This window comes from Carlito syrichta, unplaced genomic scaffold (assembly GCF_000164805.1).
Source record: "Carlito syrichta isolate Samal-C Ts95f unplaced genomic scaffold, Tarsius_syrichta-2.0.1 Scaffold301811, whole genome shotgun sequence".
In the NCBI taxonomy this organism is placed as follows: Eukaryota; Metazoa; Chordata; class Mammalia; order Primates; family Tarsiidae; genus Carlito; species Carlito syrichta.
Window position 1 is genome coordinate 125,695 of NW_007245907.1, and position 21,233 is coordinate 146,927.

General features: G+C 50.1%; 1 protein-coding gene across 1 annotated transcript in view; it reads left to right on the forward strand.

Annotated features, from left to right (window-relative positions):
- Positions 1 to 13: 13 nt before the first annotated feature.
- Positions 14 to 21,233, forward strand: part of BRF1 (BRF1, RNA polymerase III transcription initiation factor subunit) — a 55,430-nt gene continuing 34,210 nt past the window's right edge. The window contains exons 1-3 of the mRNA XM_008055282.2: positions 14 to 34; positions 8,548 to 8,628; positions 16,564 to 16,737. Coding sequence (XP_008053473.1) covers positions 16,644 to 16,737 — 94 coding nt within the window. The 5' untranslated portion in view covers positions 14 to 34; positions 8,548 to 8,628; positions 16,564 to 16,643. The remainder of the gene's footprint in view (positions 35 to 8,547; positions 8,629 to 16,563; positions 16,738 to 21,233) is intronic.

The window sequence follows — 21,233 nt, forward strand, 5'->3', positions numbered from 1 at the left end:
TCGGCAGCCGTGGGCCAGTTCGTGTCGCTGGACGGTGCGTCCGGGCCGGGGTGCGGGCAGCTTCGCTTCGCGATGGGGCTTAACAGAAGGGGGCGAGGAGACCCCTGTCGGCCCCCCTCTTTGAACCAGACGCACGGTGTCATTTGCTGACTTGGGGGTACAGTCCTGCGCCTTCTGACACGTCGGTGGATCGGGCAAAGGAAAGTCCCATCGCGCCCCCCCAGGCTATCTCTTTATTGTCTCTGTGCCAGTAGTTTTGTTTCTTTGGAGTTTCCAGGGCATGGACTCAGATTGTTGGTGGTCTTTGGGGACTGGCTCTTCCTCTCAGGCACCCAGGTTGCTGCAGATGCAGTCGCTGGACTTTTTATTTTACGGGACTCGTGGTCCAGAGTGGTTGTGGCCAGTTTCAGCGGTTGTAAATAGAGCTGCTGAAAGCATTCACGTGTGGCTTTTTGTGTGGACACACGTTTTAATTTCTCAAGGAAAGTTCAGTGTGTGTTTATGGGAAATTGTCACACATTGTTTTTCTTTCTTTCTTTCTTTCTTTTCTTAGTTGGAATCTCATTCTGTCACCCAGGCTGGACTGCAGTGGCATGCTCATGGCCACTGCAGCCTCGACCTGCTGGGCTCGGGTGATCCTTCCACCTCAGCCTTCCAAGTGACTGGAACTACAGGCATGCACCACCATGCCCGGCTAATTTTTTGAGTTATTGTAGAGATGATGTCTCACCAAATTGCCCAGGCTGGTCTTGAACTTGTCGGCTCAGGCAGTACTCACCTTGGCCTCTCAAAGTGCTGGGATTATAGATGTGAGCTACCATGCCCGACCACACACTTTTCTTTCTTTCTTTTTTGAGTCAGAGTCTCACTTCGTCACCCAGGGTGGAGTGCAGTGGCACACACGGCCACACACAGGTAGCTGCCTCTACCTGCTGGGCTCCAGCAATCCTTCCGCCTTGGCCTTCCAGGTAGCTGGAGTTACAGGTGCACACTACCATGCCTGGCTAATTTTTGATTTATTGTAGAGACGAGGTCTCGCCAAGTTGCCCAGGCTGGTCTCGAACCCGTGGGCAACTGCTCACCTTGGCCTCCCAAAGTGCTGGGATTACAGGCTGAGCCACTGAGCCCGGCCACACAGTTTTTCAATGTGGCCATTGTGCGTTCTCACCACATCTTCACCAGCACTTGGTGTTGTCAGCGTTTTTTCTTTTAGTTATCCCTGCAGGTGTGCAGCCTCTTGTCCTTGTGTCACTTGGTATTTCCCTACCTGCTAGTGGTGTTAAACGTCTCTTAAAACCTGTCTGCTGAGTCCTCTCTGCCAAAATGCCTGTTCAGTATCTTTTACTTGGGTGGTTTGGAGTCTCACTCTGTCGCTCAGGCTGGAGTGCTGTGGCATGCTCACGGTCACCACAGCCTTGACCTGCTGGGCTCAGGTGATCCTTCCGCCTCAGACTTCCAAGGAGCTGAAACTACAGGCGTTCACCACCATGCCTGACTAATTTTTTGATTTATTGTGGAGACGTCTCAAACCCCTGAGTTCAGGCAATCCTCTTGTCTCGGCCTTCCAAAGTACTAGAATTACAGGCTTGAGCCACCGTGTCTGGCCTTGGGTGGTTTTCTTCTGGTTAAGTTTTGGGAGTTCTTTTTGTCTTCTAGCTGCAAGTCCTCTGTTGTGTGTGTGATTTGCTGAGCAGAAGTTTTAAATTTTGAATAGAAGTTCTGCATGTTGATGCAGTCTAGTGTATTCATTTTTTTCTTTCATAAATTGTACTTTTGGTGTCATGCCTGAGAAGTCTTTACATAACCCCAAGTCATGATGTTTTTCTTCTCAAAGCTTTTTAAATGTCTTCTGTTTAGGTCTGTGGCCCATATTGAGTTTTGTATGTGATGTATATATAGGTGTGATGAATAGGTTGAGGTTCGTCTTTGGCACGTGGATGTCCTGTTGTCTTAACACCCTTTGTTGGAAGACTGCCCGTTCCCTGTTGAATTGCCTTTGCTCCTTGATGAGGGCTGCTGGGCCATGTCTGTGGATCTGTTTCTGGGCTCTCTGTTCTGTGCTGTATATCAGGATGATGTTTTCTTTGTTAACGCCACACTGTCTTCTTGACTGTACATTTTATACTGTCTTGAAATCAGGTGCTGTGAGTCTTCAGCATTCTTCCTTTTCAGAATGGTTGTAGTGATTGTACTTACTTTCCCTTTTTAACTTTTGAGTAAATTTGTGTGTATCTACAGGTTGAGGGTGTCTTATCTGAAATGCTTAGGATGAGAAGTGTTTGGATCTTGGGATATTTACATTATACTTATTGGCTGAGCATCTCTAACTTGAGAATCTGAAATCTGAGATGCTCTGATGATCATTCCTTTTGAGCATCATGTCTGTGTTCAGAGTGTCAGATTTTGGAGCGTTTCTGTTTTCAATGTTCAGATTTGGAATGTTCAGCCTGTACTAATGTCTTGCTGGGGTTTTGATTGGAATTGCATTCAATCTCTCGATAAAGTTGGGGAGGGTTGATGCTTTTAACATGTTGAGTCTTCTAATCTGTGAACACAGTGTGTCGCTGAGTTCATTTAGGTTTTCTTTGGTATAATTTATCCGTGTGTGGAAATTTTCAGCACACAGCCCCTGTATATTTTTTAGATATTTACCTGAGATCTATTTGGAATCATTGTAAATGGTATTTTTTTAAAATTCATTTTCAACATTCCTTGTTTATATTTAGAAATATGATTGATTTCTGTATGTTGGCCTGTTTCCTGTGACTTTGCTAAACTTGTTAGTTCTAGGAGTTTTTTATAGACTCCCTGAGATTTTCTACTTAGACAATCATGTTGTGTATAAATAAGGACTGTTTTATTTATTTCTTCCTTTTTTTTTCCTTTCATTTTTGTCTTAGAGCATTTTTGCATTGTTTCCAGTCTCAAGGAGAATCACTCAGTCCCTGACCATCAGTGATGTTGTGAAGTCAAGGATGCTCTCTTTCTAGTCCTAGTTTGCTAAGAGTATTTATCATGAGTGGATGTTGCATTTTGTCAGGTGCTGTTTCTGTATCAACTGATACGACCCTATATTTTTCTTCTTTAATCTGATGATGTGGCTGATTTTTGAAGGTTGAACCTGGCTTGTGTTTCTGGGGTAAACCCACTTGGTTTTGGGCATTATTCTTTGTATGTATTGCTGGGTCAAATTTGCTAGTATTTTGTTGAGGATTTTTGTTTGTGTTCATGTGGGACATCACAGTTTTCTTGTGATGTCTGGTTTGGAAATCAGGAAATATACCTTATAGAATAGGTTGGGAAGTATCTCCTCTGCCATCTTCTGGAATTAGTGTTAGTTCTTTCTGAAGTATCTAGGAGAATTCACCAATGTAGCCATCTGGGTGTGGAGGCTTCTTTATTGGAAGGTTCTTAGCGGTGGCTTTAGCTTCTTTCACAGTTGAGTTGACAGTTGTATCTTAGACTGTCTGTCTCACCTTGGGTGAGTTTTGGGAGTCTGAGGAACTGACTCTTCTGGATTTGTGCATGTGGTGCTGCTCAAGGCCTCCCCTCACCCTCCTGATGTTGGCAGGGTCTCTTGTGACACCCTTTCCCTCTCGATGTTGCGGTTTTGTCTTCTTGCTTTCTCTTTGTCGCTTATTAGAAGTATATCTGTTTTATCGATTATTTCAAAGAACTGGCTTTGACTTTCACAGAATTCTCACCCCTGCTGCTCCCTCTGATCTTCCCGATTCTTCCATAAGCGATGCTACCTTGATATCTGGCTGTCTTTTAGGGCTTCTGGGCAGAGGCCTTGGGTCATGCTGCAGCTTCATCACACGTTGCCAAGACTTGCTTGGATGCCTGTTGGGATGGGAATAACAGTAATAAAACAAGTTGCTACAGTAGCGACACTTAGAGCTTCCCTGGGGAGGCGCTATCCAGGTACACCTGGGGCCCAGCGGCAACACTTTGTCCTCATTAGGCCCCTGGGTGGAGGGAGGGCAGTAGTGAGCAGGTGTCATGAGCACAGTTCAGAGCCAGCACTGGTAGGTGGCACCAAGATGCTGCTCTGCCCAGCGTGCTCTCCAGGGAGAGGCCTCCCAGCTGCCAACTGTCATGCTCCTGAGGCTGTACCGTGGGGGTGTGGGTTCTCAGCCCCTGGGGCAGAGTGGGGAGGAGAGGAGGCGTTGACCATTGGGGAGCTGCTCTGTCTCCCAGGCAGACTCCATGGGTGCCCACTGGCATTTCTTGCCCCATCACAGCAGCAGTCACACTGAGTGGGACACTTTTGTGACTTCTCATTTATCCTGGCACATGTGCAAGTACCGGTGCCCTGTGCTCCACATGCCTTGCTCTTGCTTCATACTGAACACCGAGGTTTCTCTCTCAGTCACTGGTTCCTAAGACCCAGGGCCACTGTCTGTCCTTGCTTGTGGTCTGCCCTTGGTAGTTGTCTTGGGACTGTGTCACTGCAGGAGAGTCCTGATCTTAGACACTGGACCCTGTTGGGAAGCCACACCAGGTTCCCCATGTTCCAGGCCCTTCCGAACATGGACGGTTTGGAGAGGAGGGCAATGTCTGAGGACTATGTTCCATGGGCTGAGGAGGTCATAGCCCCATGGCGTCTGGGTTTTGGGGCCAAGCAGGGCTCCCTAGCAGCATGTGCACTTCAGTGTCCTGGGCCAAGTGTCCCCTGAGTCTTTCCTCCACCAGTAGGAGCTGGTGATGGCGCACATTCTGCCCCCGGGAACTGTTGTAGTCACCCCCCAGTGTGTAGGGCAAGAGCCTGGGCACCTAGGAGCCACAGGAACTCCCATACCAGGTAGCCCAGGTCTCCCACTTCCTCTGGGTCCCTCCTCCTATGCTGGGAGCAGCAGACCTTCCCCGTGTTCCCAGAACTCGTGGGGTGGAGAGCATTTCTCATGGTTCCCTTGATCAGAACTTTCAGTGACTGCACACTTAGTCCTCCAAGTCAAGGTGCCAGTGCTGGTGTCCGGTTATGAGTGATGGTGTGGTTGGCCCCATTCTGTGACTGATGCCCTCATGTCACCTAGGGCTGGACTTGGGGAAGGCTTGTTGCTCTGACCACGGAGAGGACCTAGGAGGTGGAGATGCCCTTGCCTGCTGGGGATCTCCCTCTACCCTAGGGAAGGCCATGGCATCTGGCTTCTGCCCGCAGTGCCATGTGGAGTCTGAGCATGGGCCTGGTTGGTCTCTGGTCCTGAGGGTGGAGGCTCTGGGTCTCTGTTTCTGTCCTGTGGCCTTCAGAGCCCCAAGTTTTGGCTGAAGGGACCTACCCTCGGGAATTGTCGGCTGAATTCTGTCCTAGAGGCAGCCAAGTGACTTGATGCCATGCCTGCCGTGCTCTACACCCTGGCTTCCGTGATCCAGTCCTCATCGTACCAACAGGTTCTGTGAGAACAGGCTTCCGTGTATGTCTGTGCACACGCTCTGAGCCCTGCTGCCTGCATCTGGCCCTGCTGTGATTCTCTGCAGGCCCCACTGGCATGGCACGCCCCAGTGTTCCCTAGTCCTCGGCCTCCACACTCGGGGATACACTGTGGCTTCATCCAGTCCCTTTGGGTGCTTCTGTCTGATGAGCTGAGCCTGTAGGGCTGTGGGATTCCTCTCTATGCTACACACTCAGCTGGGCCTTCTGGAGGGAACCCCCACAGGAGGTTTGCAGCAGCCGCAGAAGCCCCTCAGCTAAGTAATTGGCACACAGTTATTACAGAGAATCCTTGAAGGAGATGGAGGCGGTGCTGTGCTGTGCTGTGCAGGTCTTTCCAGGGTGTCACAGCTCCTTGGCCCACTATTCTCTCTGGTCCGGGTGTAGATGTTGCTGACTTTGTAATGGGACAGACCAGCAAGGTGGCTGGCACATGATGCACCTCTGCAGGTGCTGGGCTCAGGCCTTGGTGCCTTTTGTTCCTCAAAGACTTCATCTCTGGTCTGTGGACTGGCCGACTCCTCCCCGCTGTCCACAAGGGGGCAGTCTCAGCCAGGGCCTGCAGGACCTGGTACTTCTGCAGTGAGGTCCAGTTATGTTTTTTTTAATCATGGAAATGTGTTACGGAAAATAGGAAATGTCTTTAGAAGCAGAGGGTATCTAAGGGCAGGATCCATGTGCAGGTGCAGCCAGAGGTGAGATGTAGGCTAATCTCCACGCTTCGGTGAGCCCATCCCTGGTTAGCGTTCTGGGATTTAATGAGTGGCCCCTTTGCACTGTCCACATGTGTTTTCTGCTGTGTACATACGTGTGTGTGCATACATGGGACAGCAGAAGTCAGGAGCCTGCTTCAGAGCAGGTGCAGGTGGAGTAACCCCCCGAAGGGCACCTGGGGCGTGGGAGGACGGAAGAACAGTGCAGGGATAGGAAGTGGGAGTCCTGAAGGTTTGGGGGTTGGAAGTGGAGGGTAGGGTAGGGGACATACAGGTGGGTGGGAGAACAAGGGGTTACTTGGTGGTGGGGCATGAAGTGATGACATTCACTCCAGCTAGGATCGGGGTACCACCTGTGATGGGATGTGGCGTCTCTTTGTGGCCCTACTCTGCCTGAGGCATGCCTGGCTGCCCTCTGTCTAAGCTGGGCTTCAGAGGTTTTTCATCTTTTTCCAATGTAATATTATATGAATTATCTAGTAAAAGCATACACCCATAATTGATTCGAACAACATGGTGGTTCTAAAATGAAAGTTGTAGATGGGGAGTGTGTGCTGGAGACCAGTATGCCGGGGGCAGCTGTCCTGGTCAAGACCACCAGTGACTGGTCTTCAGTGGGCTTTTTTCATCTGCAAGATTTAAAATATAAAATTCTGAAGCTTAAAACCACTCACAAAACAAAGAACTCTGGCAGGAGGGCAGGAAATGCAGATGCCATGATCTCAGCACAGGGCCACTTGGGTTCCTGAAGAGTTCAGAGTTGACGCAGTGGTCTGGTTTGAAGCCCCCTTGCTCCTGGACAGGCCTCCCCTGGACTCTGTGTTGCTCCTGGCCTCTCCCCTGGATTGGTGTGTCAGCAGGGACCCCAACATGCCCCTGTCTGGTCTTCTCCAGCTCCCACGAGGTCACACCACTGGGACCTGCTCCATCTTCTTGGAAGCCACAAGTTTTATGGCAGTTTGTCATGGCAGCCATGGAAAACCATGCAACCCTAGTCGTGACAGCCCTCCCGTCCCAGGCACGGCCCCATCCCAGCACTGCCTCTGTTGGAGAACGCCTGTGCCCCTGCTAACCTGGCGGGCCCAGTGCCACATTACCTACCAGGAGACCAGCTCTGAACCTCAGCCTGCGGAAGGCCCTGGTTCTGCTTTTGCATGACTAGAGAACTGAGCGCTGCCTGCCATGTGCAGTGCTGAGCTTCGGGGCCAGGCATACTCGCTGCTTCTGGTTTTCTTGGCTACTGAGTGTGGTTCCTTTTTGCTTCCAGCTGAACGTTAAAGTCATCTCAGTGAGGTTGTTAAATAATTTCAGTAGTGTTTGTTTGGAATTCAGTTGCATTCACAGATAAGCCAGAAGCTGTGCTGGTTCTGCAGGCCTGCCCTGGTGGCCACTCTGCTGGTGACCCCAAGGCCCCTGCTGACTGCAAGTGGCAGGCCCTGTGCTTTCCCCAGAAGGCCTGTCCCAGGCTTCTGCCATGGGCTCCACAGGTCAATGGGTCCCATGGGTCCCTGTCACTGCATGGCCTTTCATTCTTCCCAGTCCCTCTGAAGGCCCTGCATCTGTCCCCACATGGCAGAGGCTGTGGGTGTGTCCCCTCACTGTCTAAGCCATCAGTCCTTGATCTGTCTTTCATCACAGATGTGCTGGTCCCATTGGTCCTCGATCTATCTTTCATCACAGATGTGCTGGCCCCTATGCTGGCCCTTGAGGGCTGACCCTCGAGATGGGAGCATGTTCTGCTTCACAGCCTTTGTGTACACCCTTGTGCTCTTGCCCAGCATGCAGTCCTTGAAAGACCAGGCTTCAGGGTGAGGCTCGTAAGCCTGTGAATGATCGGTATATCCACTTGGAGTCTCCAAAGGGACCAGGGCCTGGGCCCCAGCCCTGAAGCCCTGCAGGGGAGAATGCAGGGACATCCTGGACTGACTCTCAGCAGGTGGGGCTCTGGAGCAACATGTCTGCTCCTGCCTGTCTGGCTGTGGCCACATCATGCACGGATAGCCAGAGGTGCAGACCTCTTGCTGACCTGCCAGCTATTGGGACTGGGACATGCAGATGGTCTGCCCGCCAGGAGCCTGCAGCCCAGAGGGAGATGGGTGTGTTCCCATGGTCACATTCCCATGGCCACTGGGCAGTGGTTTGCTGGGTGGGTGGCCCGGGCATGATGGAGGCCAACCCATGCTCAGGGGTATCCTCACCCTGTGACTGGGCAGAGGGAGAGGGACTTCCTGCCCAGGGATTCCTGGGCCCAGGTGAGTGATGTACAGGGGCTCACCTTGCCACTGCTTCCCGTAGGAACGCTGCCCTGACTTGGTCTCACTTTGCGTCTTTGGATATAAGAAAGGATGATAGGTGCAGACCCTCTCTGCCAAGTTTTGGCTAATTGTCTCTTTGTGTTTCTAGGTGCTGGCAAAACCCCAACTTTGGGTGGCGGCTTCCATGTGAATCTAGGAAAAGAGTCGAGAGCACAGACCCTACAGAATGGTATTTCCCTCTGCGGGTACCACTGTGGGGTGGGGGGTGGGGCAGGTCCCAGAGCTGGAGGGTGACCTGGTGAAGGGTGCACAGACTCGGCCTATAGAGCCCTGAGCCTGCCACCCGTCACCCACATGCCTGCACAGGCACGCTTTGGGAAGGAGCTGTCCTCAAGTCCCCCGGCAGTCACTGGGGTCCTCCTGGGCATCCTGCAGAGACTGCCAGGCCTCTTGGGACAAGGTCCGTGGACCCCGCCAGTTCCACAGCCTGGGTTCCTGGTCTCGGTTGAGATGAAGACAGAAGCACACACTTACAGCAGTGCAATACTGTAGTGGCATTCTTGTTGTAAAGGACCAGTTCATGCCAAATTGGAGAAAAGTTTGTTAGGTTATCTGTCTTATTATTGAACTGAAAAAGTGCCTTGTATATTTTAGATACAAGCTTTTTACCAGATGTTTGATTTTCAGAACATTTTCACCCATTTCCTGTGTTCTTTTCATTTTCTTTTCTTTTCTTTTTTTTCTCTTCATTTTTTGATGGTGTCCTTTGGAGCACAACAGTTTAAAATTTTGATGGTGTCTATGCTTCTCCTTTTGTTGCATGTGCTTTTGGCATTGTAACTAAGGAGTACTGCCTCATCTAGTCCACATCAGGAAGGTATTTGCTTAGGATTTTTTTGAATTCTTGGTTTTGGCTCTGACATTTAGGTATTGATCTACATTGAGGTAATTTCTGCATATGGTATAAGGTGAGGGCCCACCTTCACTCTTGTGTCTGAATATTCAGTTTTTCCAGGACCATTTGTTGAAAAGTCTATATTTTCTCATTTGGCTCCCTCTTCGCGCCCTCATGGGTTTTTTTTGTTTTTGTTTTTGTTTTTAGTCAGGGTCTTACTCTGTCACCCAGGCTGGAGTGCAGTGGTGTGTGTGATCATGGCTCACCACAGCCTCAAACTCCTACGCTCAGGTGATCCTCCTGACTCAGTCTTCTGAGTAGTTGGGACTACAGGCAGCCTCCACCATGCCTGGCTAATTTTTTACTGTTTTGTAGGGACAGAGTCTCACTATGTTGCTGGTCTCAAACTTCTGAGCTCAGGCAATTCTCCCTCCTTGGCCTCTCAAAGTGTGAGATTACAAGCATAAGCCACTGTGCCTGACCTTGATGCCTTTGTTGAAAATCAATTCAACAAAAGTGTAGAGGTTTACTTCTAGATTCCCAATTCTTTGTCATTTGTCTATATGACTGTCCTTTTGCTAGCACCACACTGTTTAGGTTACTGTAGCTTTGCAGTAAGTTTTGATATTAGGAAGTATGAGTCCTCTAACATTGTTCTCTTTTTTTTTTTTTTTTTGAGTTGGAGTCTCACTCTGTCGCCCAGACTGGAGTGCAGTGGCTTGCTCCCGGCCACCGCAGCCTCGACCTGCTGGGCTCCGGCGATTCTTCCGCCTCAGCCTTCCAAGTAGCCGGAATTACAGGCATGCGCTACCACGCCCGGCTGATTTTTTGATTTATTGTAGAGATGAGGTCTCGCTGCCCAGGCAGGTCTTGAACCCGCAGGCTCAGGCAATCCACTCACCTCAGCCTTCCAAAGGCGCGGGATTATAGGCTGAGCCACCGAGCCCAGCTTAACATTGTTCTTTTTAATCAAGAGTGTTATGTTGCCTGTTCTGAGTCTATTCAATATCAGTATGAATTTTGGTATCAGCTTGTCACTTTCTGCAAAGAAATCAGCTGGAATTTTGATGGGGATTACATTAATCTGTTGATCATTTTGGGGAGTACTGTCATCTAAGCAATATTAAGTCTTCTGATCCCTGAACACAGGATGTCTTTCCATTGATTTAAGTCTTCTTTAATTTATTTATACTATTTTAGTAGTTTTCAAAGTATAAGTTTTACACTTCTTTTGTTAAACATATTCCCAGTTGATATTTGTATATTCATCTCATATACTGCAACCTTGCTGAACTCTTATATTTTTATATGTCTGAGATATCTTTCCACGCTAATATTTGTTAAACTACCTCATGCTTTTTGTTGTTTTTTTTTTTGAGTTGGAGTCTCACTTCATTGCCCAGGCTGGAGTGCAGTGGCTCACGGCCACCCCTGTATGGACCTGCTGGGCTCTGGTGATCCCTCAGTCTCAGCCTTCCAAGGAGCCGGAACTATAGGCATGCGCTACCATGCCTGGCTAATTTTTTAAAAATTTATTTTAGAGACAAGTTCTCGCCAAGTTGCCCGACTGATTTCAAACTCGCGGGCTCAGGCAATCTACTCACCTCAGCCTCCCAAAGTGCTGGGATTACAGGCTAAGTCCTGATCTCATTTTTTAATCCTAATAGTTTTTTAGTAGATTTCATAGAATTTCCTGAATAAGATCCTATCATCTGTGAATAGACACAGCTTTCCTTTTCTTTCCAATCTAGTTGTCTATTTTTTTTTCTTGACTGGTGACCCTGGCTAGAACCTGCAGTGCCATGTAGAACAACAGTGGTGGGGAGACATCCATGTCTTGTCCCTGACCACAGTGAAGCATTGGTCTCCCACTGTGTGTGTGTTGTTAGCTGTGGGTCTGTTCAGGCAGGGATACTCTGTGCTGGGTCACCTTGGCTGTTTCCTCCTACACACTTTCAGGAATTACAGCCCTGAGGAGGCCCTCCTGGTGGGGTGCAGCCCCAGGTCCTGCTGTCTTTGTCTGCTGGACCAGGGAGTGTGTCTCCAGTGGGCAGCACATCACCCTGGCCGTTCTCTGGGGCCACTTCCAGGCGGTTGGGACCCTACCACCCTCCTCCCCTTGGGTCTGCTGTCACCCATGGACGTGATCTATACCTTGTCCAGGCTGGCTGGTGAACTGCTCGGCAAACTCCCAGGAACATCTGTTATTACCATTCCTGGTATGGTGGGTCTTTAAATTTCCATTGTGCTTATTCCTTTGGCCCTGGGTACTTACTCTCAGATTAGGCTCCTTCCTGACTGATTTCCGGCTCATCCCTCTCATCTGCCTTGTGATTTCAGCTTTCGAAGTGTGTTGGGTCGTGCTTCCTGGCCTGGTGGTGGTCTGTTCTGTAACACATGTGTGTGTTGGACACTTGATAGGAATGCTTCTTCCAGGAAGTGGTGCAGTGTTCTGTGTGTTTTGTTGGGTTGGACTCCCCCCCCATCAGTTTTGTCCTGCTTGTACTGTCTGTCACAGTGGCCTTGGATTTGTGTTTCCACCCATAGTCTTGTTGGGTTTTTGTTTTGCCTGTTATAAGACTCTGTTATGGACATACACAGATATAAACTTCTCTGTGACGTGGCCTGACCCCACTCTGCTAAGTCACCTCTGACTTTCAGACCTGCCCAGCATTAGCCCAGCTCTGCTCGCTGCACCTGGGGCTGCTGGACCTTTTCTTCTCCTCCCGTGGGACCCTTGCTGCCCCTGGAGAATACAGTTTCTATTGCTCCAAGGTCCTATGACCTGTCTTCTGATGGTGAGCAGTGGTGTTAGTGGAGGCATGTTCACAGCAGTGACACCCGAAACCAATAGCAGAGAGGGAGTCTACCTGCCAGCTCCATAGGGCTGGGTGTCAGTGAAGTACATGGCCGGGCGGGCCCTGTGACCCAAGCATGGGGAGCTGTCCCCACACCCCTGGGTGAGTCTTAACTGGGTGTAGGTGGTCCTGGGGCTCTCAGCAGACCTTTCCACTTGGACCCTCGTCCAGGGTCGACCACTGGCAGCCCGGGCACTGCAGCAGGGGCCACATCTCACTGCCTGCTGTTGGACTTTCCCACCACCTGGTCAGGTGCTGCCCTTGCCGGGAAGAGTGCGGGGGCCAAGGGAGGCGGTCAGTCTAGCCTGTCCTGGTGACTTCCTTTTCTCTCTGCCCCAGTGTGTTTGTGCCAGTGTCATTTCCTTGCTGTCATCATATGTTGTAGTGGAAGGGTATCTATGGGGCAGATCCTAGTGTATTTTCCAGACATTTCTAGAGACACGGGGGGGGATTCTGACCCTTCACAATTGGGGTGTTTTTTATGTGTTGGTTTTTCCTGCTTCTTATTTCATATTTTGTAACAAGTTTTTTTTAAAAATTAAAAAAAAAACCCTTTACTGCCCTTTGTGTATTTAATCCTGAGTTATGCTTCTTTTTAGTTTCCTTATTCTTCCCGTTTTCCTTCTCTCCCCCATCCCCATGATCTGGAAGTTTCACATCCTGTGGGTCAAAACCAAGCTCTGTGGGTGCTGGGGGGAAATCAGCCCAAGGTTCACTGGAATGCTTAGCCCACTGAGTCACCATGACCCACCCCTCCTGCCTATTGGGTTTGGTTAAAATCCCTGAATTTAGCTTCTGGCTGTTACTATTTGTAGGGAGTCTTGAGTGCCTTTCTCAGAAAACAAGAAAGAGGGAAGTAAGTTTGTGGGCCCTTCTGCCTTGACCGTACCCATCCCTGAGGACACTGCTCCATCTGCTCGTCCCTGCTTATACTCTGTCAGGGGCCCTCTTGGCTTTTGCTGGGTGCCTGCCCATATTGTGTTGAGAGAGAGAAACCCTGACCTCCTGCTTGTTTGAATGTGGATTTGTCTCCCCTCCAGGATGCTGGAAACAGGTGTCCCCCAAAGGGTGAGGACACTATTCAGGGTCTGCTGGCAAGGGGCGGTAAAGGCCAGTCTGAGTTTTGGTCTCTCTTTTTAAAATCTCAGACTGGCCGAGCTCAGTGGCTCAGCCTGTAATCCCAGCACTTTGGGAGGCTGAGGTGGGTGGATTGTCTGAGCCCGCAAGTTCAAAACCAGCCCAGGCAACTTGGCGAGACCTTGTCTCTACAGTAAATCAAAAATTAGCCGGGCGTGGTAGCTCATGCCTGTAGTTCTGGCTACTTGGAGGCTGAGGTGGAAGGATCGCTAGAGTCCAGCAGGTCGATGCTGGAGACTCCAACTCAAAAAACAAACAAACAAACAAAAAAAACCCAACTCAGACCTTTGGAGTTTCATTTTTCTCTTGTCTGTGGTTCTGCTAGGCTGGCGCATTTCCCATTGGCTGCTGAGCCCTTGTCTTGGGTCACATTTCCCAGAAGTCCTTCTACTCTGCTGGTCTGTTTTTCCTGGTGTAACATGTGTACAGTGATGAGCATAGAGTGTGCAGACCCCAAACGCACTCTTGTTGCCTCTGCGGGGTTGGGCCTAGCCCCTTGGAAGTCTCTTGTGGCTGGTTTGCTCGGCATGGCTCTCTGCTCCCTAGCACAGGAACCACACAGAATGTCCTTTTTTTTTCCAATAAGGGAAACCACGCAGACCACGTCCTCTCCCTCCTTCCTACGTCCCCAGAGGATGAGAAGGACCATCATCAGTGGCAAATGTGAACTGCAGCAACTTAGCACCAGTGCTCACCTGGGAGGGAGCAACCTCGTTTTCAGGCCCCACACGCTCTAGGAGTCTTGCTGGTGCTGAGCTGTAGGTGGTCCCTGGAAGCGTAGTATTAGAGTTATTTTATTTTATTTTTAGAGATACAGTCTGGCTCTGTAGCTCAGGTTGGAGTACAGTGGCACAATTACGGTTCACTGCAGCCTCCAACTCGGGTTCAAGCAATCCTCCTGCCTCAGCCTTGCAAGTAGCTGGAACTACAGATGTGCACCACCACGTCCAGCTAATTTTTTATGTGTTGCTATGTTGCCCAGCTGGTCTTGAACTCCTGGCCTCACACAATCCTACCTCCTCGGCCTCCCAAACACTGGGATTATAGGTGTGAGCCACTGTGCACAGTCTAGAGTGTACTTTTGTAAAGGACTTTATTTTTCCAGCATGGTTTTAGGTTCACAGCAAAATTAACAGGAAGGTTCAAAGATTTCCAATAGCCCCATAGCTGTGTTCATACTTGGGATCTGCCAGTCTTTCCAGTTTTAGTCTTTCTGGTGGGTGTGTAGAGTACTCACTGTGATTTTAATTGGCTTTCCCTGGTGAGTAATTATGTTGACAACCTTTGTTTGAGCTCTTTGGTCATTGGAAATCCTCTATGTGTGAGTGCCTGTTTGTGTCTTCTGTACCTTTGTTTCTTTTTTTTTACAATTGAGTTACCTTTTTAAAATTAATTTGTAGAAAGTATATATTATGGATTTAAGTCCTTTGTTAGAGATACATATTTTGAATTCTTCTCCCAAGTCTATAGCTTGTCTTTTCACTCTCTAAATATTGTCTTTTGTTGAGCAGAAGTTTTTGAATTTTGATTTTAATGAAGGCCTAATATATTAGCTTTTTCTGGATGAGGCTTTTTGTAGCGTGTTTAAGAAATTCTTAACTACCAAGATCTGAAGACACTGTCCCATGTTTTCATCTGGAAACTGTTGTGTTTTTTTTCACATTTAAGTTTGTGATACACCTCAGATCAATTTTTTTCTGCATAGTGTAAAGTAAGGGTTGGAGTTAATATTTCCACACTGTTTCACAAGACCACTTTTCCTCCATTCTTCGGCATTGGCCTCTTTGTCATGATCAAGTGACCAAATGCGTGTGGGTCCCTTTGTGGTATCTGGTCTGACCCACAGGCAGACTCATCTGTGTGAGTCTGTCTGTCCTCAGTCAGGACTGTGTTGCCTCAGTTACTGTGTGTGGCTTTAGAGCAAGTCCTCATCTGTGTGAGTCTGTCAGTTCTCAGTCAGGACAATGTTGCCTCAGTTACTATGTGTGGCTTTAGAGCAAGTCCTGACCTGGTTGTGCAGACTTTCCATTCTTGGTATTTTCTGGGGTTGTCTTGGCTGTTCTGGCTTCTGAGTCTTTTTTTTTATTTTTTTTGAGTTGGAGTTTTACTCTGTCGCCCAGACTGGAGTGCAGTGGCCGCTCTTGGCCACCGCAGCCTCGACCTGCTGGGCTCCGGCGATCCTTCTGCCTCAGCCTTCTGAGTAGCCGGAATTACAGGCGTGCGCTACCACGCCCGGCTGATTTTTTGATTTATTGTAGAGATGAGGTGTTGCTGCCCAGGCGGGTCTCGAACCCGCGGGCTCAGGCAGTCCACTCACCTCAGCCTCCCAAAGGCGCGGGATTACAGGCTGAGCCACTGAGCCCGGCTGGCTTCTGAGTCTTAACTCACCTGTTGTATTCTCTGTATCCTTTGGTGCCCCCTAGAGGGGGCACTCTGCCTGCCCACAATACCCTCATTGCAGATGGAGTGGGGCATGGGGTCAGCCTGCCCACCTCACCACACACCCTCAGATGCTGTTCTGCCTTCCTGTCTCCAATGGCTGGATACTTTTCCCATCTGAGGGCAATGCCTGCCCTTTCTTGATCCCATCTTTGGCCCATAGCTCTCGGGAAGGTCTTACTTCAGGGCAATGTGTATGTAGACATAGGTGCTTCTGTCCTGGCCCCTTCAAGGTCTCATGGTCTCCAAAAGGGCCCAGTGCCCTCACATCTGCTGGGTGTTGTCTGTGCCTTTGCTGTGTCCTTTCCCTGTGGTGGGAACAGAGGAGGTGGCTGGTCAGCCTGGCCCTTTCTCTGTCTTGGAGGACAGGCTAGTGGGGCTGGGCTGAATAGAAAAGGCCCTGCTGGGAATGAGGTGGGCCAATGGGCCCTTGTCCTTTTGGGGAGGGAGATGAGGCCAGGGCACAACCTAGAGAAGGGGCCTTACCACAGCGGGCAGGGCAGTCAGGATGCAATACTGACTGACTAGTCCAAGCTGAGCCCTTTCTAGACACCCAGATATCAGGGTGTCACAGCACATATGTCTGCTCAGAGCCCACAGTGCACATGTGTGGGGTAGAACTTCCTGGTGCGTGAAAATCACAGGGTATCAAGCTCGTGTTCATAAATGGAAGCTGGACACACACAAAGTGGATGCAGACACTCACAGGAAAGGCAAATCCATGTTCTTATCCTTGAATTGCTAACAGGTCACGGAACACTCTTTGTTTTTAGAAGTTAGCTGCGTGTGGTGCCGCGTGGCGCTGCCGCGCTCCTAAGAGCCGTGTGTGTCCTAGGACGGCGGCACATCCACCACTTGGGGAACCAGCTGCAGCTGAACCAGCACTGCTTGGACACTGCCTTCAACTTTTTCAAGATGGCCGTGAGCAAGCACCTGACACGTGGCCGCAAGATGGCCCACGTGATCGCCGCCTGCCTCTACCTGGTCTGCCGGACGGAAGGCACCCCACGTATCCTTTGGTGCTTGGTTGGCTTCCCTCAGACATTATGGTTCGGTGGTTGTGGGAACTGGGTATTGGTGTGTAGTGGAAAAATATCTCTTTGGCCGGTCGTGGTGGATCCAGGGCTGCCTGAACTTGGGGTCACCTTTTGCCAGATTGAGGAATCGGGAGACTGGGTGCCGCTCCCTCTATAACCCTTGGAAGTGGACAGGGGTTCAGCTGGTCCCTGGAATCCTGCCCTTGGTTTTCTTCCTGCTCTTGGACCAACGTGGACTGGTGTACTGTTGTCAGTGTCTTCGGTTTGGCTGTTCTCTATGTGAGAAGGTGCGGGCCTGCTGCCTAGGTGAGTTGTAGCCAGGTAGGCCGGCATGCCTGCAGCTGTGGGGCTCCATGATGCCGTGAGGGTAGATGGGCAGCAGTGGTCAGTGTCATAGCCCGGCTGTATCTGCAAATGCCTGTGGCAGGTCTTTAAGGTCCCTGCCCTGCTGTGATCACCCATTTTCTGCTGCCCTCTACGACAGCACGTGTGTCCAGGGCTCTGTGGCCTCCTCTTCTGCCACTGTCTAACCTCCCCCACCTTGACCCTCTGCCGCTTGACCTTGCCATGCACATGTATATCAGAGCTTCTTTCCCAGGACTGGGGGTCACCCTGCCCCTCCTGTGTGGACCCCACTTCCTGGCCAACACCCTGCTCACATCATGAGCCTTCTGCAAAGGCTCTCTAGAATGGACTGTTCTGAGCTGTGCCCACCCAAAGATGGCCTCCCCCCCTCGCCCTGCTGTGTCTTCAAGTGCATCATGCCTGTTGCACAGTGGTGCTGGCTGTCTTGCCCTGCATCCTTGTGGCTCCATGCTGTGCTCATTTCTGATCTGGTGTAGCTGCCAGACATTTCCTCAGAAGCCTCAGATGTCTTTTCTTTGATTGTATCTATTTATTTGTTTTTTCGAGTGAGGATCTCATTCTGTTGCCCGGGCTGGAGTGCAGTGGCACAATGATCATGGCTCACATAGCCTCATCCTCCTGGGCTCAGATGATCCTTTCACCTCACCCTCTTTCTCGAGTAGCTGGGACTATAGGCATGAACCACTGCGCCTGGCCTTTTCTTTGATTTGAACACTCAGAAGGTTCACAGTGACATGAGCCCAGTGGCCCTGCCACCTGGCCACTCCTGTCCTGGGCTTCTCAGAAGCCACTCCTTGTATCTCTCTCTCTCTGTTCCTCTGTTCCTCTGCCCACCCCACTGAACGGTCCTTTAGTTGTCTTTCCTTCTTTCTTCTGGCTTTTTGCTATGGGAGGCACTGGAACTTCACGGCCAAAAGGGTCTTCATTTCTGCTTTCGTGTTTCTGGTTCTGCGGGCTCTTTCTTGTTATCTCCCATTCTTTGAGGCTGTGGTGTCTTCTTGTCCTGTGGGTTGTGGTGGTGCTTTCTGAGCTTATTTCTCTCATGCCATTTCTGTGTGGCCTCCCTCACAGCTGTGCTGCACATCAGGTTGTCCTCTCTTCCTCAGAGTGGGTGCGGGAGGGCCTGGGAGGCAGGGTGCTGGGTGACGCCCAACTGTGCTTCAGCTGGGCAGCTCCAGTGTCAGAATCTTCACTAAAATGTCCTTGTAAAGTTTTGAAATTTATCATTTCAGCATAAAGTGTAGCATTCACACATCTTAAGGAACGACACTGAACACCCAGGCAGCCCCCCCATGGCCCCTCCCTCTGCTGGAAACCACCCTGCTCTGCCTGCTGCCCTGCCCAGCTTCTCCCCGGGCTTTGTGCTGAGAAGCCTGCCCTGCCACTCTCAGGGACAGTGTTGCTATGTCCAGCTCTGCCTCCCAAGAGTCTACAGCTACTCTGGGGCCCTGGGGAGCAGGCCCAGCATGCAGGTGTGCTAGGAGCCTAGAGCAGCATGGTGGGGGTGTGTCGGCACATTCCATGGCTCTGGGAAGCGAGGCCCTCACAGGAGGCTTTCCTGATGAGCAAGACAGACAGGGTCCCAGGGCTGACCAGTCTGCCTCTGGGTGTGCAGTGCGGGGCTATGCCTTGGTCAGTGCAAGAGAATGGCACAGCTGCCGTGGAGAACATCTCTCCCAGTGTTAGCTTCAGTCATTTGCACAGCCCAGCAGAAATGGAAATTATCCACTCTAGATCTTGGACACGGGTGTCCACTGCAGCATTGTCCACGAAAACAGGAGGTGGGAACAACCCAGTGTCCCCTGCCTTCTGTGGTTGCACAGCTCTGAATATGGGAAGAACTGTTGCTGGGCGTGGTAGGCCACTGGCTCTGGGCACATTGCTATACCTTGTGTGGCTGCTGAAGACAGGACAGTGAGGTGCAGGACTGGGTGCACATAAGGCCCACGCTCCTGCCCTCTGCCATGGTGGCCAGCTGGTGGCCCGACTGGGCTTCCTCAGCGTGTTCATATGATTTTGGTGTGGTGTCAGGTGGCCACGGCTCTCATCTCATGCTCCCCTGGCTTGGCAGCGCTTGGGGGGAAGGGGCCTGGGATAGGCCTAGCAGGTTTCTCTCTGTCCCCTCCTCAGGTTGGTGACCCCGTGCCCTGGACCTTCCGGCCCGAGCCTCCAGGTCCGTCTCAGATTCTCTTGTTTCTCTGTCCCTGCCCCTTTCCCTACTGACCTGGTGTGACTTTGTAGTAGTCCGCTGTCCTGGCCTTCTTGTGTGGCCTCAGCTGGCCAGCTAGGCTTATGAGTTGCTTCAGTTCTCCCTGGAGTCCCCCTTCCTTCCTTGGAAACCTACCCCTCAGAGGGCATATAGAGCCTAGCACTCTTCCCCTTGCTCAGGGCTGGCCATGTGTTTGATGTGCCTACCATCCCAGCCCACTCTGGGGGCTCCTAGCATCTTCTGGGACTTGCCCCTCTTAGTCAGGAGGTGACAGCACCTTCTACCCCATCTACTGCCCTGTGGCCGTCAGTGGGACTTGTGAAGGTCTGATACAGTGAATCCATATTGTGGGGGATGTGGTCCCCACTCTAGGAGAGGCCCCCTAGGATCCTCCTGTCACCTCACCAGCTCATGGGTGGGAGCAATTCCCTAGGCCTAGAGCTGGACACAGGAGGTACTTGTTTGGGACATGCAAGCTCATTCCTCCTTCTCCTGCCTTCAGCCTAGGAGGTCGAGGCTGCCATGAGTTGTGATCATGCCACTGCACTCCTGTCTGGGTAACAGAGTGAGATCCTGACTCAAAAAAGTGTGAATCGACTATCATGTTATCTGGGAAGGGGATAGAGTGAGACCCTGTCTCTAAATAAATAATTACATTGAATGCTATTATTGATATATAATTCTATCTTCTGTCTGTATTAAAAAATAGTAAAAACTTGCTCTATTTGTTTTTTCCTCCTCCTTTCTTACCACATCTTAGAGTAACCAAGTCTTTATTATTCTGTTTTTCTTTTTTTTTTTTCTTGAGTTGGGGTCTCACTCTATCACCTTGGCTGAAGTGCAGGGGCACAATCATAGCTTACTTCAGCCTCGACCTCTTGGGCTCAAGCGATCCTTTGACTTTAGTTTCCCTAGTAGCTGGGACTATGGGTGTGCATCACCATGCCCAGCTAGTTTTTTTGTATAGATGGAATCTCACTATGTTGCTCAGGCTGACCTTGAACTGGGCTCAAGCAGTCCTCTTGCCTGGGCCTTCCAAAGTACTGGGATAATAGGTGTGAGTACCTGCTTTTAAGAAACATCTTTGTCAGGCTAGGTGCATTAGCTCCCACCTATAATCCCAGCACTTTGGGAGGCCAAGGCAGAAGCACTGTTTGAGTCCAGGATTTTGAGACCAGTCTGGGCAACATAATGAGACCTCATTTCTACAGGGGAAAAAAAAAAAGGAAATATCTTTGTCTCTGGTTTCAGGGGCTTGACTCTGATGTACCTAGATGTGATTTTCTTTGTATCTCTCCAGGTTATTTGTAGAGCTTCTAGAATTTTTTACTTGATGTCTTTTGTCTGTTTTGGAGAAATCTTGGGTCATATCTTTTCAAATATAGTTTCTGCCCTATTCTGTCTCTTCTCTCACTGGGGCTCCTGTTACACGTATGTTAGACTGAACTTTCTTTCTTTGCTGTGTCTGTTGGGGTGTTAAACCCATCTATTTACTTTGATGATTGCTTTTTATCAGATTCCTTTTATTAGAATCCAGTTCTTTGGTAAAAATTTTCATTTCTTCACAGGTATATGAAAGTATTTGACAACTCCAGTAGTTGGATTATTTGTGGTTCTGTTTTTATTGTATTAATTTTCTTTTAGTTTTTATTCATTTGGTTCTGTCTGTTGTCATCCTTGATTTTTTTTTTTTGAGTTGGAGTCTCACTCTGTCGCCCAGACTGGGGTGCAGTGGTCGCTCCCAACCACCGCAAGCCTCGACCTGCTGGGCTCTGGCGATCCTTCCACCTCAACCTTCCAAGTAGCCGGAATTACAGGCATGCGCTACCACGTCCAGATGATTTTTTGATTTATTGTAGAGATGAGGTCTCGCTGCCCAGGCGGGTCTCGAAC